The sequence below is a fragment of the Zea mays genome, chromosome 1 (genome assembly GCF_902167145.1).
Source record: "Zea mays cultivar B73 chromosome 1, Zm-B73-REFERENCE-NAM-5.0, whole genome shotgun sequence".
NCBI lineage: Eukaryota > Viridiplantae > Streptophyta > Magnoliopsida > Poales > Poaceae > Zea > Zea mays.
In genome coordinates, this window is record NC_050096.1 from 58,789,670 (window position 1) to 58,805,416 (window position 15,747).

General features: G+C 45.5%; 1 protein-coding gene across 3 annotated transcripts; it reads left to right on the top strand.

Annotated features, from left to right (window-relative positions):
* Positions 1 to 1,130: 1,130 nt before the first annotated feature.
* On the top strand, positions 1,131 to 15,496 carry LOC100277920 (uncharacterized). 3 transcript variants are annotated; one of them, NM_001151363.2, is made up of 12 exons: positions 1,131 to 1,556; positions 1,645 to 1,714; positions 2,317 to 2,414; positions 2,828 to 2,976; positions 4,118 to 4,233; positions 4,559 to 4,655; positions 5,452 to 5,536; positions 5,640 to 5,702; positions 5,841 to 5,946; positions 7,197 to 7,336; positions 14,841 to 14,932; positions 15,014 to 15,496. In NM_001151363.2, the coding sequence occupies exons 1-12, from the start codon at positions 1,233 to 1,235 to the stop codon at positions 15,147 to 15,149; spliced, it is 1,476 nt and encodes a 491-aa protein (NP_001144835.2). In that variant the 5' UTR covers positions 1,131 to 1,232; the 3' UTR covers positions 15,150 to 15,496. The 3 variants fall into 3 exon arrangements, with proteins under 3 accessions (NP_001144835.2, NP_001394215.1, XP_008671758.1); NM_001407286.1 differs by having other exon boundaries at positions 2,317 to 2,379; XM_008673536.1 differs by having other exon boundaries at positions 1,136 to 1,556; positions 14,771 to 14,932.
* The last annotated feature ends 251 nt before the right edge of the window (positions 15,497 to 15,747 follow it).

The window sequence follows — 15,747 nt, forward strand, 5'->3', positions numbered from 1 at the left end:
CAAATTATGTTGATTTAAGGTACCAACTAGGCAAAGACATAAGCAACTTTAAACTTGAGAAAGCGCCAAACTCGTGATTGGAGACACAAGTTAAAGATCCAGACCAATGCATCTCGTCCACTCTATTTATGCTGGGTTGACTAGACCTAGGAGTGGCAGGAGTCACCAGGACGACCCGAATTGCAGCTGAAGAAGCGAATCTTTTGATTTCAAAATTCCAAAGTAAGCATAAACAAGAAACAAAGCAACTACGGAAGGAGATTGAGGGAAGGATGACTGGAGGTTGCTTGGAGCTTAGTACCTCTCTCTCATTGCACATGGGCATCTGCACGAGCACCATGGGAACGCCCTCGGTACCGGCCTCGATGTCCTCCTTGTCAGCGGGTAGCGACGGCACGGGCCTGACGCCCTTGAGCCTGATCCAGAAGCAGCCCAGGCAGAGCATGAGTCGGTCGACGCTCTGGACCAGGAAGAGGACGACACAGGTGTTGGTGAGGAACTGCAGCAGCGTCGCGAGGTAGTCGAGGCGGGCGTGCATCCAGACCGCGTAGGCGGCAGCGAAGAGGCCGTCGACAGCGAGGATCCCCGCGCACACGTCCGCCTCGAGGTGCCAGCCCCGGAGGTAGGCCGCGACCTCGACAACGAGCAGCAGCAGCGAGAGGGCGACCTTGGCCCTAGCGCAAGCACCAGGCGAGGCGGTTGCGCGAGCTCCAGGCGAGCCGAGGCAGCTGCGCGAGCTCTAGGCGAGGCGACTGCAACCCTAGCGCGAGCTCCACGCGAGGACAGAGCCCTGAGAGGACCAGGGAACGAGCGAACCCTGGCTCTCTAGGAACGGAGATTCTGGCCGTATCTGATGGGCCTGGATGAGTACTTTGCACGAGCGTGGCCTGGTCCAGATATTTGTTAAGCAACCAAACACAACGGTGTGTCTAAAACTTATATTCAACAGTCCATGCACGAGCGCACACAGGCAACCAATCAGCCCCTCTATGAACAAACACACCCTTAGGGCCTGTTCGGTTCCAGTGGATTAAGCACCCGGAATGATTTCTAGCTGAATTGTTAGTTTAATTTATATAAGGGTTGATGAGCTGGAATAATTCTTGGCCAAATCCGGCATAAACGAACGCGTCCTTAACCGAAATGGCGGAATCGGCCTCGCAGAGGGATAGCCGGAGGCCCAGAAGCGTCCGGAAAGACAGCGCACGAAGCAATCTTTCCCTTTCCCCAAGATGGGATTCGGCTTCGTTCGTCTCGCCGCCCGCGCCGCGGTTTCTCGCCGGGGCATGACGCCAGCAACCTCCGCCCGCCGCGCGCTCGCCCCACCCGCCGTGCCGGCGGAGCCCCGCTGCGGGCCCCACTGGCTCGTGGCCGCCCGCGGCCACGTGGGCCACTCGCACCACCGCGGCGGGGAGGACGAGGGCGAGACATCCGAGAGGATCTTTCGTCTGGGACTCGCCGCTGACGTCGTACTCACCGCGGGGAAGGCCGTCACAGGCTATCTCTCCGGCAGCACCGCCATCGCCGCCGATGCCGCCCACTCCCTCTCGGACATAGTATGTGTGTGAAAATGAGGTGCCCCGTGTCCATGATGCTGTATGTTTCGTGGAGGCTTGCTAATTGTGCGGGTTTGGGGTTACACAGGTGCTTAGCGGGGTGGCTCTGCTGTCTTACAGGGCGGCCAAGGCTCCCAGAGACAAGGAACATCCCTATGGTTAGTCTCAAAATCTCTGCCTGCTCCGTTCCTCGTATATATGCGGCTTAGCTGTCTGTATCAGGGTGGTGGTTTTGATTAAGGTAGATGTGATGGGTTGTTGTGAGAAGCATTCATTCACCAATAGATGTAGTCTCGTGATCTACTCTTGTCTGGCTGGCAAGATTGCAGAATGAACGACCCACACCTTGATTTTACAAGATCGGTTATACATTTGATTTAACATGACAGGCCCCCTTCATGTTTGTGTGTGTGTGTGTGCATCTATACATGATCATATATATGCTGTTCTAGAGATATAGGAATTCACATGTTTTGACTACCTTTCCAAATGGTGCAATGGAACTGTTTAACAAAACACTTAAGGCTTAGCACCATACCATCAGATAATATCCTTGAAATTCTTGTATATATCACACTTGTACTTAGTGTGAATCCTGGTAGCTAGAAGATATGTTTGGCATACCATTGTGATAAGCTATTAGTGTTCGTCAGTTGTAATTGGAACTAGACGAATCAATTTCCAAGTTTAATTATTTGACTTCTATGCACATATCCAGAAGATATTGGAAGTCACATTTCTTACTCTCCTTTTGTTCAAGGGCATGGAAAGTTTGAAAGTTTAGGAGCTCTTGGAATTTCAAGTATGCTGTTGGTTACTTCAGGTGGGATTGCATGGCATGCTTTTGAAGTTCTTCAGGTCTATTACTTCTCATTGACAAGATTTGTTAAAACTTTAATTGTATTTTTGTTTGTGATGTGACATAAGCTATGCCCTCTTAATTTCCTTGCAATGTTTGTTATTTTATTAAAATTGTGAAAATGGATGTTTTTTTGTCTGTTTGTTCATAAAGATGCTTGTACATTGTAAATAAAAGAGGATGTTATGATATTATTTGCGCAATCTGTGACCTCTTTGTACATGTCACTTAAGAATTAGATTAACAATAACCTAAATGAATTTCACTCAGAAGTTTTTCTTCGATATATTATTTTCTATTGAAAGGCCAAGTTTTGCATGCTCTGCAGATACAATAATAATGTGTCTATGGATTATATTGGTATTTGGCAGTACATGATTATGTATGGAATTTATATGTTATGTTTCTCCAGGGAGTTATGTCTTCTGCTCCTGATATAATTGGCAATACATTGCATGCACACCATGACCATGGTAGCAGTGGGCATCATCATGGAATAGATTTGGAACATCCAGTTCTTGCATTGAGCATGACAACTTTAGCAATATCTATCAAAGAAGGGTAAGTGGGAGCTTTGTGTACCATGATATTGTTATGTTAGATGCTCTCTTCTACCGTATTCCATTTTGCAGTCAGAACTCAGAACCTATGTATCACTGCTACGGGATACGGCAATAGGGGGTATGGGTATGGCGGGTATTTTTCCAAAATCAAGGATACACATACACCAATCATTGAATATATAAAAAATATAATTAAAGTAACAGCATTGGCATATTGAAGCAAGTTTTAAGTTTTCAACAAGACAAATGAAGGAAGAAGATCTAAATGAACAAGTAGGCAAGGAACTGACAGGTCGCTATAGCTAGAGTATTTTGACCTCTGGACCTCCAGCAGCAGTGCCATGCAGGCTCTGTAGTCCAAAAAAATGTCTCGATGGGGAAGAATTCCAATTCCAGTGTGCCTGGCGGCATGTGCTCCTGGCAATGCGCAGCACTAGCTCCTGGCAGCCTGTGCGAACTCCCAGAGAGGTGGGGACGTTTGCTCCCAGTTCTAGTGGTGGTACCAGCGCTTAGGGATAGGAGCCCAAGATAAGGCATCGCTGTTTTTGTGTCAGACTTGAGAGAGTGGATGGGCCAAAGCTGTTGGGTTGTAGTTGGGCTCTGAAATGATGTGCTATTGGGCTACCATGTATCAGGAGGTCCCACTGTATTGACTGTTATTCATGAGCTGAATCATTCAATTTTTTAATCCCATTTTCCCGATACCTACCGATACATGTATCGGGCTGTATCATTCTCGAGTGCGGTATCAGATACAGGTATATCAGCTTTCCTGGTGTATTGGTGATACATAGGTCAGAAGTGTTGTTACTGACTTCTTTTCGTACAAACCAATTAAATTATTGTTTGTCATATGGTTCTGCTTTTTTATCGAATTGCTAACATCATGTAGCATATGCCCTGCAGTTTGTTGCAAGAAGTGTTAACTTCATTCAAAGAATATGTAGCTTAAAACTTTCTTTTCTGTATGAATACGTAGAAGCTTTAAGGAACATTTCTTTAACTGTCATTTTATTTTAATATATTTTTAGCTCTATAAATTAAGTTTATGGATCATGTGTATGGCTAATTTGCATGTGATTAATCTAGTAATAAGATCTTGAGCTAGTAATATGCATTTTACTGTTGTGGAATTACAGGCTATACTGGATAACAAAAAGAGCTGGGGAAAAGGAAGGCAGTGGTCTGATGAAAGCTAATGCATGGCACCATCGTGCAGATGCTATTTCATCTGTCGTTGCCCTAGTAGGGGTAGGTAAGAGCTTTACAAATGCTGGTACTTGCCATGTCACAAGAAGGGAACTGCTTTAGAATACGAGTGGTAGGCATCTTCTCGTCATGGATTAAGAAATAATGTTTCTGTGCAAAGTGCAATCATTGAAACAGGTTGTTCCTATATTTTATTAGATTTCCAGGCGCATCTTCTGATAGTGCATTCTTTCTTTACTTGTTAATAAAAAGTTTTGGTTTGTAGATTTGTCCTGAAAATGTTAGGAGCTTATTACATTATCTTGTGGTGAGAAACTGTTTTGGTAAAGGAGAATTTATTATCTTTATTGTGTTATGTGGAACTTCTACAGGTGGTTCCATTCTTGGGTTGCCTCTTCTTGATCCACTAGCTGGACTTGTTGTCTCTGGCATGATTCTGAAAGCTGGTATTAAGACTGGATATGAGAGGTAACTATTGCTATGGTTTGAAACTGCTTCAGTTCCATCACAATTTAATAATACTGTAGTCTCTAATCAAATATGTTTCTATCCTCTTCTTTAGGAATCTTTTCTGCTTTCTGAAAATCTGCTCGCTTAGTGTCAGATATCTCACTGCAATCTGATTAAAAAAACTCGATCTGCAGGGGGGTAAGACAGCCCTCGGGCATTATATTAAGAAGAAGCTCTCACGCAGGTCGAGAAAACCCCCGAACCCCTGCCCCACCCATACACAGCGGCACCGTAGCCCATGTGAGAAGCGACCGGGACGGGACGGCGGGACCAGGACCAGGCCTTAGACCTGTGCTTTGGCGTGGGACAGCCGGGGAGATTTTTGTAACCACACCCTGAAATTCGCTCCCACGGGGAGTCGAACCTAGGACCTGAGGAGTGCTACTCAGACCGCCTAACCAACTCGGCTAGAGGCTCTTCCACACTGCAATCTGATTACATCTGTTGCTTGTATTAAGTGATTATTTTTCTGTACTTCCAGAAATATTATTGTCGATGTGTAGCTTTCTGAAGCCAATGGCTGAAAATATTCATGAAATAAAAGATGACATATGCTCATTTTCTGTGTGCCTGCGCTGCTAGGATCATTGCTTTTTCAGTCTCATTCAGCTGATATCACTTTTGAACCTAATAAGCACAAACCTTTCAAATATTAACAAATTATTCTTATATACAATTTAGTATACATGATGCTTCACCTTTGTAGTTTGCATGATGTTACTTATGGTGATGATTCTGCTTGTTTCGCTTGCAGTGTTCTGGAATTAGTTGATGCTGCTGTGGATCCTTCACTTTTAGAACCAATCAAGGAAACTATTTTGAGGGTTCACGGTGTGAAGGTAGAATTTCATTTATTCCCTAAAATTCAGTTTCTTCTCAGCCAGTTCTATATCTTTAAAATGCGCAGTGCTGTGATTATCGAAGTTTTGGACATTATTCTAGGGATGTCATCGATTGAGGGGAAGAAAAGCTGGGACATCATTATATCTTGATGTGCATATAGAGGTATGCAACAATGTAGTTTCATTTTTTTGCTGTAGAACTGTGGAATTTAGCAGCAGGCCAGCTAGATCGCAATACTATAAGCAGAATAATGTCTGAATTATTATCTAAGTTTATTCCGATATTTTCCTTATCGTGTAGGTATATCCTTTTCTGAGTGTTAGTGCAGCACATGATATCGGTGAAACTGTTCGTCATCAAATTCAAAAGGAGCACAATCAAGTTGCTGAAGTTTTCATACACATAGGTAGCCTGCTCTAAGTTGCTCTCAACACTGTGCCTACCATATGTACATAGTTGTTAAAGCGTCCTTGAAGCGTCGCTTAGGCGACGCCTAAGTGCTAAGGCGCGCTGTACCAGCAAGGCGTCCGGCTCGCCTTAGAACCGAGCCTAAGGTGTCCGTTTTGGCTATTGAGGCGTCACTCTGGCGCCTTGAAGCCTTCTAAGGCGACGTCATGAGGACACCTTGAGGTGCTGTAGGGTGAGCATGCACGCAACTGCGATTTGAATCCTTCCCTTGAGTTCGCCATCTGTAGCGGCGGCGGCGGCCCCCCACCTCCGCAAGGTCTCTAGGCTGCGGCGGTGAGTTCTCCTGGGCCCTGGCCCCCTCACCTCCGCGGCGGCTCCTCCCCTCGGCGAGCTTTCCAGGCTGCACCAACGAGCCCCTCCCTTCCGCGGCGACCCCCTCTGGCCCTCCCCTACCTGGTCAGCTCTGCTCTCTCTCCCCTCTGCTCTGCTTTCTCTGCGCTCTCTCCTCTCTCTCAGTTTACTTGGTTTATCTCAGACACGGCTGCCCTCAGACACTCAGTTTTAGTTAACAGTGGAATTCTGAATTATATCTACTCTACTATCACTATTATCTAGTACTTATGTTGGACTTTATGTCTATGGTGTTGATTTATGTTGAACACTTGAACTTGCACTCATATGTGCTGTAACTACTACTACAATACTATGTTCTAATACTATTGTCCCTATCTATTTGAGACTATTCCTATATATTGTATATTGTATTTTTATTGTCTATTTTTATATATGTTAATAAGGCGTCGCCTCGTCTTACGCCTTATCGCTTAAAAGGTAAAAAGGGGGTCAGTCGCCTTACCTCGCCTTACCGCTTTAACAACTATGCATCTGTAACCAACTAACCATGCAGAGACATATTGCATTTAAAAAAATAATAATGTTTTCTTAGCCTGCATCATAGGCACACCTTCCCAAAATTGACTATGTCAAAAAAATATGTTTTAACATGTCATGTATTTGATTTTAAGTGTTCAATTCTTTTTTGAAATGCATTTTGTTGCATTTGAAATAAACAATTTCTGGGTTAAGCTACACTGTATGTATGACTTCCTTATGTCATTTAAATTGCTTCTTATATTCAATGCTACTGCTCTCCAAATCAAGCTGTAATATCCCTTAACAGTTATTTATACAGCTGTGTTAAGTCTGCAGCTACAGTGCCTCTAAAGTGCTTGATTGCATGAATTGCAGATCCCTCGTACTTAGTAGGCCCGACCATGGACCTAAAAAGGATCCTGAAGGACTCTGATGGAACAAATTCAGAAGCTATCCCACGGCAACAAAGTGCAGAAGCCATCGTGTCTAATATTATTTCATCTCATTTTTCGGAGGTAAACCATTGACTTTGAAATAGTTTTGACTATCACCAACTGCAGTATTAAGGATTAAATGTTGTTGAAGATCATAGGGATGCAAAAGCTGTGAAAAATTGATGCAATAATTTTATAATGTTTGAGTTATGAGATTAGGACCGTCATGTCCACCAGCCCTCCCACACCCCTCGTCCCTTGCATACCCCCCTCCCCATCCCCGGCGCACACCCCCCTCAGCCTCACGCCGAATCCTGCTTCAGGTCCAACGACCACATATCCCCTCCCCTGTGCTGAGGAGTGAGGACCTCACCATCTCCTCCTGTTGGTTGTTCCAAGGCCCAGCGATGGAGCGATGATGGTGGTCTTGCCTCTTTTGCGGGTGCTTCAGCGGATAGTCGGCCTCAGGCCTCTTACAAAGAGGTGTTGCTTTCCTCCCGACCCCCCATCCATCATCCTGCTGCTGAGGTTGATGGCGACGGTTGGGTGAGAGTCAAGGATCGTCGTGCATGCTTCAGGGATCATCGTGCCTGCCAGCGTGATCTTCGTCACCCTGGCCTCTCTGCCCCCAAGGCTACTCCTATTGACTTGCAGGGGTGGTGCTTCAATTGCTTTTCCTCGTCTCATCGTGCAATCAGCTGTTGTCGTCAGGTACGCTGCTTTCTCTGCCGGCTGCCTGGGCACCGTGCTTACGTGTGCCCGCGCCGGTGGACGCCTTGCCAGCACAAGCGCGTCTTGGTCTGGCGCCCCGTCCACCGGACGACGTCTTCGTGTGGAGTCTTGTGCGGTGGGATGGATGATACCGCTGAGGTTGCCGGTGATGGGACTGGCGGTGGCAAGCGTAGGCGTATTCGTCGTGGCTAGAGGAGAAGTGCTGGGAGCAGTGGTGGCGTTGTTGCTCAGGACGCCTGTCCGGTGGCACCGTCTTTGAGCCCGCAGATGGCAGCTCTTGACCAATCAGTGAGCGCGCTCCGACCTTGCTGTGTCATCAAACATTCCAGGAGGATTATCCAAGCTGAAGAGAATCTGCGGAGTGCTCTGTTCGTCAACGTAGTTGGGCCAGAGGATTCAGGTCGCACCGCTGAGGTCTTGAACGCACTCACACAGAGGTTTGGTTTTGAGGATGATGTGATCGACCTACGTCGCGTCGCGCCGAATTCCTTTCCCAGTGATGATCTAGCTAATCGAGTCTTCAATGGAGGTCAGACGCTCTATATCCCCCTTTCAGGATGCTCTTCAACAGGTGGTCTCGGCAGTCCCTAGCCTCTGTTGGCGGTGTTCTGCCTCTTCTGGTCAACATTGAGATCCGGGCAATACCTGCCCATCTTTGGGGGATCGAGATGGCGGAACACCTGCTCAACGGCCATTGCTTAATTCAAGGTCTTCTTCCCGGCCATGAGGTTCCTGTCGACCTGTCCGTGCTCAAATTGACTGCATGGTGTGCCAAGCCAGATGATATTCCTGCTTCTATTGGTCTTCATGTGGAAGAACCGCCGGTCGCTGTTGTTGATGCCTCCTCATCTCCTCAGACGTTAGTTTATCCCATCTCAGTGACCGTTTCTCGCGGTGGATCCGCCGATGTTGGGCCCGCCTATGTCACCGTCGTTGAACAACTCCGATGAGGACCTTGAGTGGGATCCTAACTGGCGGCGTAGGCATTGGTTCACTTGTCCATCTTTCTTTGTTTGGGCACTGGTGCATGCGCGGCTTAGGCCCAGGACCCATGTATCTACGACTAATGGCGGACCAGTTGATGCCTTGGCTCCTCCGATCGCCTCGGATGTTGAGCTGGTGGCGCCTGGGTTCTCGCCCCCTCGGCTGATGCTGCTCCGGTTGTGGTAATTGATTCCACTCTCACCGCCTCGTTTCCCGCCCTGCCCCACGCTTTTAAGGCACCAGAAGTTTGGGGGCCTTTGGGAGATTTATTGGAAGCAGTCGTTTCTCCGACTAATGGCGGACCAGTTGATGCCCTAGCTCCTCCGATCGCCTCATATGTTGAGCTGGTGGCGCCTGAGTTCTCGCCCCCATCGGCTGTTGCTGCTCTGGTGATGGCAATTGATTCCACTCCCACCCCCTCGATTCCTGCCCTGCCCCATCGGCTGTTGCTGCTCTGATGACCCCTCGGGTGCCGCTACGACATCTGCAGTTATGTCACCAGATTTTTTGAATTGTGACATCCTGGCATGTTCTTTAACTGTTGCTACAGTAATGGCGCCATTCATTTCGTTCATAACTCCTACACCGGTTCATGCTGCGGTTGAGGTCCATGCCTCAGTTAAGTCTGCATGGTTCCAGGCTCCTGGTGTTTCTTCTAATGCATTGGTCGAGCACTTGTTGGGAAATTTGACCGTGTCAGCTCAGGACTTCGGAATGCCTCAGATTGAGAAGTGCGTTGATGGTTTGGGTGCTGTGGGTGCAGTGGTTCTTCACTCCCCAGCATTACCTTCTGTTCAGGTCTCCCGATCTGGATCTAGCAAAATACTGAAAGTCTATCACAGAAGGATTCGGCCCAAGCTTCAGCTTCAGGAGGTTAATACCTGTGACATAGCTAACAACTTTATCGAGATGGTCACCAAACCCCTATCAACTATTTTGTCGACACCAGCATCTCCTAAGCCGAAGACCAGAAAGAATATTTCACCAAATTTTGTTCCAAGAAGATCCAGGCGTGTGGCCAAGTTACACCCTTTAGTGGTAATTTTGCTGCTTACACTATCTGCATGAAGTTTGGGTTGAAGAATAAGCATGGCTCACTTTCTTCTGCTGATCTGGAGCATTGTGCTCAGGAATTCAGTAAGTCAGTATCCCTTAAGCAAGTTAAAGTTCTAAGCAAGGTGGGGCTGCAGGCTTTATCCCCCGGGATTGCTGACATTGTTTTCCAGGATTGGTGGGGTGGGGGGGGGGGTGGCTGAAAGCAAGGTGCCTAAAGTCCAGAAAAAGGCTTCAATTCCACTGTCATCTTGGTAGCCTGGTGGCTGTGGAAACACAGGAATGCCTGTGTGTTTGATGGTGCCTCCCCTTGCAGCAGCTTGGTCCTGCTCCATATTCAGCAAGATGTTCAGTTGTGGGGCATGGCCGGGGCAGTAGGCATTAGAAGTCTGTGGCCTTAACCCTCTGGTGTTCCTAGTTTTTTTCCATGGATTCTTATTTGTATGCTTGTGTCTGGCCGCCATAAGGTGGCGGTCCTTTGTATCATGTCTGGCCTTCTAAGGCCTTCCTTTTTTCCTTCTTAATATAATGATGCACAGTTCTCCTGCGCTTTCGAGAAAAAAAAGCTCTGGCGTCTTTGTTTGGGTGGGAGATCCCTGATGAGTTCCGTGTTGAACCTCTGGGAGGGTTGTTGGTTTCTGCTTAGACAGACACACCCCCCTTTTCTTGGTCGGTTGTTGATTATCCCGATGAATAATTCTCCTATTCTTGTATGGAACGTCAGAGGTTTGAATGATCCTCATCAAAAGGATACTCTAAGGTCCTTGGTGAGCTGTGTAAACCCCTCCATTGTGTGTGTTCAGGAAACCAAACCCTCCTTTTAATCACTGGGATTTGGCTTTCTGCCTTGGCTCTGAGTTTGGTGACTTTGCTTTTCTTCCATCTAAAGACACAAGAGGGGGCATCCTTGTTGCTTGGCAAAGAAGCCTTTTTACTGCAGTGGACAGGAAAATTTTGAATCATTCAGTCTTGGTTTGCTTTCGTAGTGCCTCTAATGTCTGCTGGTGGTTCTCAGGGCTATACAGCCCTTGTAGGGATGAGGAGAAGCAATTCTTTCTTGATGAACTCTCCCTGGTCAGAAATAATTGTCCTGGTCCCTAGGTGGTTGCAGGCGATTTCAACATGATCTTGACTGCTAGTAACAAAAATAATGCTAACCTCAATAGTGATCATGGGAATGTTCAGAAGATGGGTTAATTATCACTCTCTTATAGAGCTGCCTTTGACTGGACGGAAATATACTTGGTCAAATCAACGAGATGATCCGACCCTAGTGAAGCTTGATAGGGTGTTCTGTAATAATCAATGGGAAGCTTTATTCCCTGATTGTGTTCTTCAAAGTGGCGCCTCTTCTGTGTCTGACCATTGCCCTCTCATACTGGGGCTTAGTGTTAGACTTAATGGAAAGAAGTGTTTTCATTTTGAAAGTTTTTGGGCCAGTTAGATGGTTTCCAGGAGGTGGTGTCTGATTCCTGAAACTCTCCTATTTCAGTCTTCTGCCCCATGAAGCGACTCTCTATCAAATTCAGATGTCTATCAAAGGTTCTGCAGTCTTGGAGCCATAAAAAAGTTGGTCATGTTTCTTCTCAGCTGGCACTGGCAAAAGAAACTGTACATTTATTGGAGGTTGCCCAAGACAGTAGACCACTTTGGCGTGCTGAAGATTGGTTAAGGAAGCAAAGCAAATTATTGTGTCTCAAACTTTCATTCTTGAGCAGAACCATCTCTAGATTAAGATCAAGAGTGAGGTTTGTCAAAGCTGGTGATGCTAATTCAGCCTTCTTTCATGCTTTCTCTAGATTCAGGAAAAGGAAGAATTTCATCCATAAATTGGTTGTTGATGATCAATATCTCACCTTGCAAGAGGACAAGCAGCACGCTATGTTTCAATTCTATAGCAATCTGTTCGGCAAAGAGGTCAGAAGGGACTTTAGTCTGGATTTAGCAGCTTTTCATAAGGGGAATTTTGACTTGGCAGCTCTTGTTAATCCCATATCCATGGAGATAAAAATTGCTATAAATAGCCTTCCTAATGATTGGGCCCCTGGACCTGATGGCTTCACAGGTCGCTTTTACAAGTCTTGTTGGAATACAATCAAATAGGACATTTGAGCAGCCGTCCTGACTATCCAACAAGGAGCCTCTGAAAGGCTATGGCTATTAAATTTGGCTTATCTCACTCTCATTCCCAAACAGGCAGAGGCTTTACACCCAGGTGATTATAGGCCCGTCAGCCTGGTTCACAGTTTTGCAAAGTTAATTATTAAAATCATGGCAAATAGATTGGCTCCTGAAATAGACAGATTGGTAAGCACTAACCAAAGCGCCTTTATTCGGGGTAGATGTATCCATGACAATTTTATCATGGTAAGCAATACTGTCAGGATGCCCACAGGAAGGGAATCCCTTCCCTCTTTTTAAAACTTGATATTATGAAGGCCTTTGATTCTGTTAGCTGGGCTTTCCTGCTGGAAGTTCTTCATCACTGGTGTTTTGGACAGTCTTGGACTCTTGGTGCAGTATGGTTTTCAACCTCCTCAAGACTTCTTCAATGCAAATTCTGGTAAATGGGGAACCTGGACATTCTATTAGCAATAGGAGAGGGTTGAGGCAGGGATACCCTCTTTCCCCTCTCTTGTTTGTTCTAGTCATGGATGTTCTCAATAACCTCTTCATCAAAGCAGATGATAGTGGCCTACTGCAGCCCTTAGCTGGAAGATCTATAAACCAAAGAGTCTCAATTTTCGCGGATGATGTGGCTATTTTTGTTAAACCTGATATTGAAGATCTTGAAGTTGTCAAATGTCAAGGCCATTTTAAGGGGTTTTGGAATAGCCTCTAGCCTTCAAGCTAATCTGCATAAAAGCTTTTTCTATCCCATTCGGTGTCACGATGATTCAGTTGCCTTGGCTGCCCAGATTTTAGGATGTGTGGTGTGCCTCCAAAATTTTTCATACCACTTATCTTGGCCGTCCTTTGAGTTTCAGGAGGCTGTCTATTGGCAGTTTGCAGCCTTGGATCCAGAAAATTGCTGATAAGCTTCCTCATTGGAAAGCTGACCTTTTGAATCTGTCTAGGAGAGAATCACCTTGTCAAGGCTGTGCTCTCTGCCATCCCAGTATATCTTCTTATTCGCTCAATGTTCCTAAATGGAGTATCAAGGCCATTGACAAAATCAGGAGGAACTTCTTATGGAAGGACCGAAGGGAGGCGAGAGGAGGTTGTTGTCTCATTGCTTGGGATAAAATTACTAGGTCTTCAGAATTGGAAGGCCTAGGCATACCTAATCTCCTCACCCCGAGCTGGGCTTTACAAATGAGATGTCTATGGCTTCAAAATACAGTCCCTTCAACATTTCCTCAAAAGCTAGAATCTTTTTTCAGACTGCTGTGTCTACAGATATTGGTGATGGAGCCACAACCTTTTTCTGGAAAGATAAGTGGATTCATGGGTGTTCTGTGGTTGAGGTAGCTCCTTCAGTTGCTGCTGCAATCCCTAAAAAGTTTCAGAGCATACGGACTGTTCAACAAGCCCTCCCTTCCTCCAGTTGGGTACAGGATATCAAGGGGAATCTATCTCTTGCTGGTTTAGAGGAATTCTTGCAGCTTTGGGACTTATTAGAAGACTTTCAATTGCATGAGAGGCCCGACAGGCATGTGTGGAGGTTCTCTAACTCCGGGATGTTTTCCTCAAGGTCTGCTTACAAAGCTTTTCACTGGTGCTGTTTCCTTTGAGCCATGTAAAAGGATCTGGAGAAGCTGGGCTGCACCTAAGGGTGTGTTTGGTTGGAGAGTCAACTAGAATGGAACGGCTCCATTATAGTTTTTGAGAATAGAGCCGTTCTATTCCATGTTTGGCAAACAGAATAGAACCGCTCGATTTTTTGTTTGGTTGAAGTGTAGAATAAAGCGGAGCCACTCTGTTCTCTGTTTGGTTGGAGAGCCATATGAGTGTAGAGGGTAAGAGAGGGAGGAGAGCGCTTGCGTCCGAGAGGCCGCTCACATTCGGTCGTTTTTGTGGAGCAGGAGCATTACAACTATTTATGGTAAATTTACATATGGAGACTCCAGGAGCCATTCCACTCCTCTTTTGTTGGAAACCAAACATCCAAAACATATGAATGAAACCGCTTAATTCTTCTCCACTTCTCAACCAAACACACCCTAAGTGTAAGACTTTCATTTGGCTTGCTATCAACAACAAGTGTTGGACAACTGACAGACTAAAAAAGAGAGGCCTTGTCTTCCCTGTGAGCTGCGTTCTATGTGATCAAGATGATGAAACAGTGCAACATATTCTCTCAAATTGTGTTTTGCAAGACAATTCTGGCACTCTATCCTCTCCCCTATTGACCTTGCTGTTGTTCCCAATTATAGTGATGTTTGTTTTGATGACTGGTGGAGAGAGGCCTCCTCCAAAATCATCAAAGGGAAAAGGAAGGGCTTTAACAATGTGATTATCCTTTGTGTGCGTTACAGGGGGTGTGTTTTTTTTGGTACGGGCTCTGGCCCTTCTTTCTTCTCCTATTGATATAATGATACACAACTCTTCTACGTTTTCGACAAAAAAATGATTTTATAATGTTTTAATATGTATGATATTCTGGAAAACGTCTAACCTATAGGATGTAGCTGTGAAATGACTTTACATGGACTCTTGGTGAGCGCAATTGCTATTTAAATTATCAGGCTTAGTATTTTGTGCTGAATCCTAGTAATTCAGATAGAAATTCATTTATCCAAGCAGGTCCTTAGGAGTTTGTTTTGTCCCCAAGGATGCAAAATTGTGTGTACAATTCAACCATTATTTGATGCAGAAAATGGCGCTCGAACATCTAATGCTGCATTACGTGCAAGGAAGAGTGTTGCTCCAGGTCCAAGTTTCAATGTCTCCAGAAATTTTGATTCGGTAATTGACCCTACCTATCCAAGCACAAGCTGAAACTTTTAGGATTCTAACGGGCCTGTCTCCCCTATACTCCACTTGAAGGGATGCAATGGAAGTCGCGAAGCAAGCCGAAGAGGAGATACTCAGGGCTGATGCCAGCATAAGCCAAATCAGCTTGCAGCTAAGATTGGGCCAACAAATCAAGCAACTTCAGCTAGCATCGCAAGAACGTCGCTGATCTACATGCAGGAGATCACTGATCCATTTGCTGGCTGCTTCATGAGTCTACTCGGGAGTATTTCCTTTTGCTAATTTTTCTGACATACATGAGCTTGGTCTGCTGATGAGGCAGTAGGCTATAGGATTCTAGGAACCGACTGTGTACATTGTAATCAGAGTGTTCGGAGACGTGAAGCTGAGTTTGTAATAATACACAAGCAGCCTTGCTCAGAAATGTACTGGGCAACAAATTGTCTGCCACATACTGTCAATGTAAAATGTATGAACAAGTTCCTCACTGGCCCCGCTATAATAACAACGAACCATGGCTACTGATGCAAAATAAAATGAATATTGTTTTTTTTCTGTGCACATCTCACATTTATTTCATTCCATTAACGAAATACTACATCACAACTTTTTAATTAGTACTACAACACAAAATATGGTTAGGTTTATAATTGAATCTACTATCTAATTATCATAACTTTGCAAGTATAAATAAGATAAGATAAAATAAATAGATGATCAAAGCATAAGTTACAAGATCATGTCATATCAAGCGGCGTCTTGTAAAAAGATAAAAAGAGAATGGAGGTAGTAAGAAATGTTAGTTC

Excerpts from the sequence above, each read along its gene's own strand:
- LOC100277920 (NM_001151363.2), top strand. The coding sequence starts at position 1,233 with ATGGGATTCGGCTTCGTTCGTCTCGCCGCCCGCGCCGCGGTTTCTCGC. Across the intron at positions 2,415-2,827 it reads ATGCTTTTGAAGTTCTTCAG|GGAGTTATGTCTTCTGCTCC; the intron begins GTCTATTACTTC and ends ATGTTTCTCCAG. Across the intron at positions 2,977-4,117 it reads GCAATATCTATCAAAGAAGG|GCTATACTGGATAACAAAAA; the intron begins GTAAGTGGGAGC and ends GTGGAATTACAG.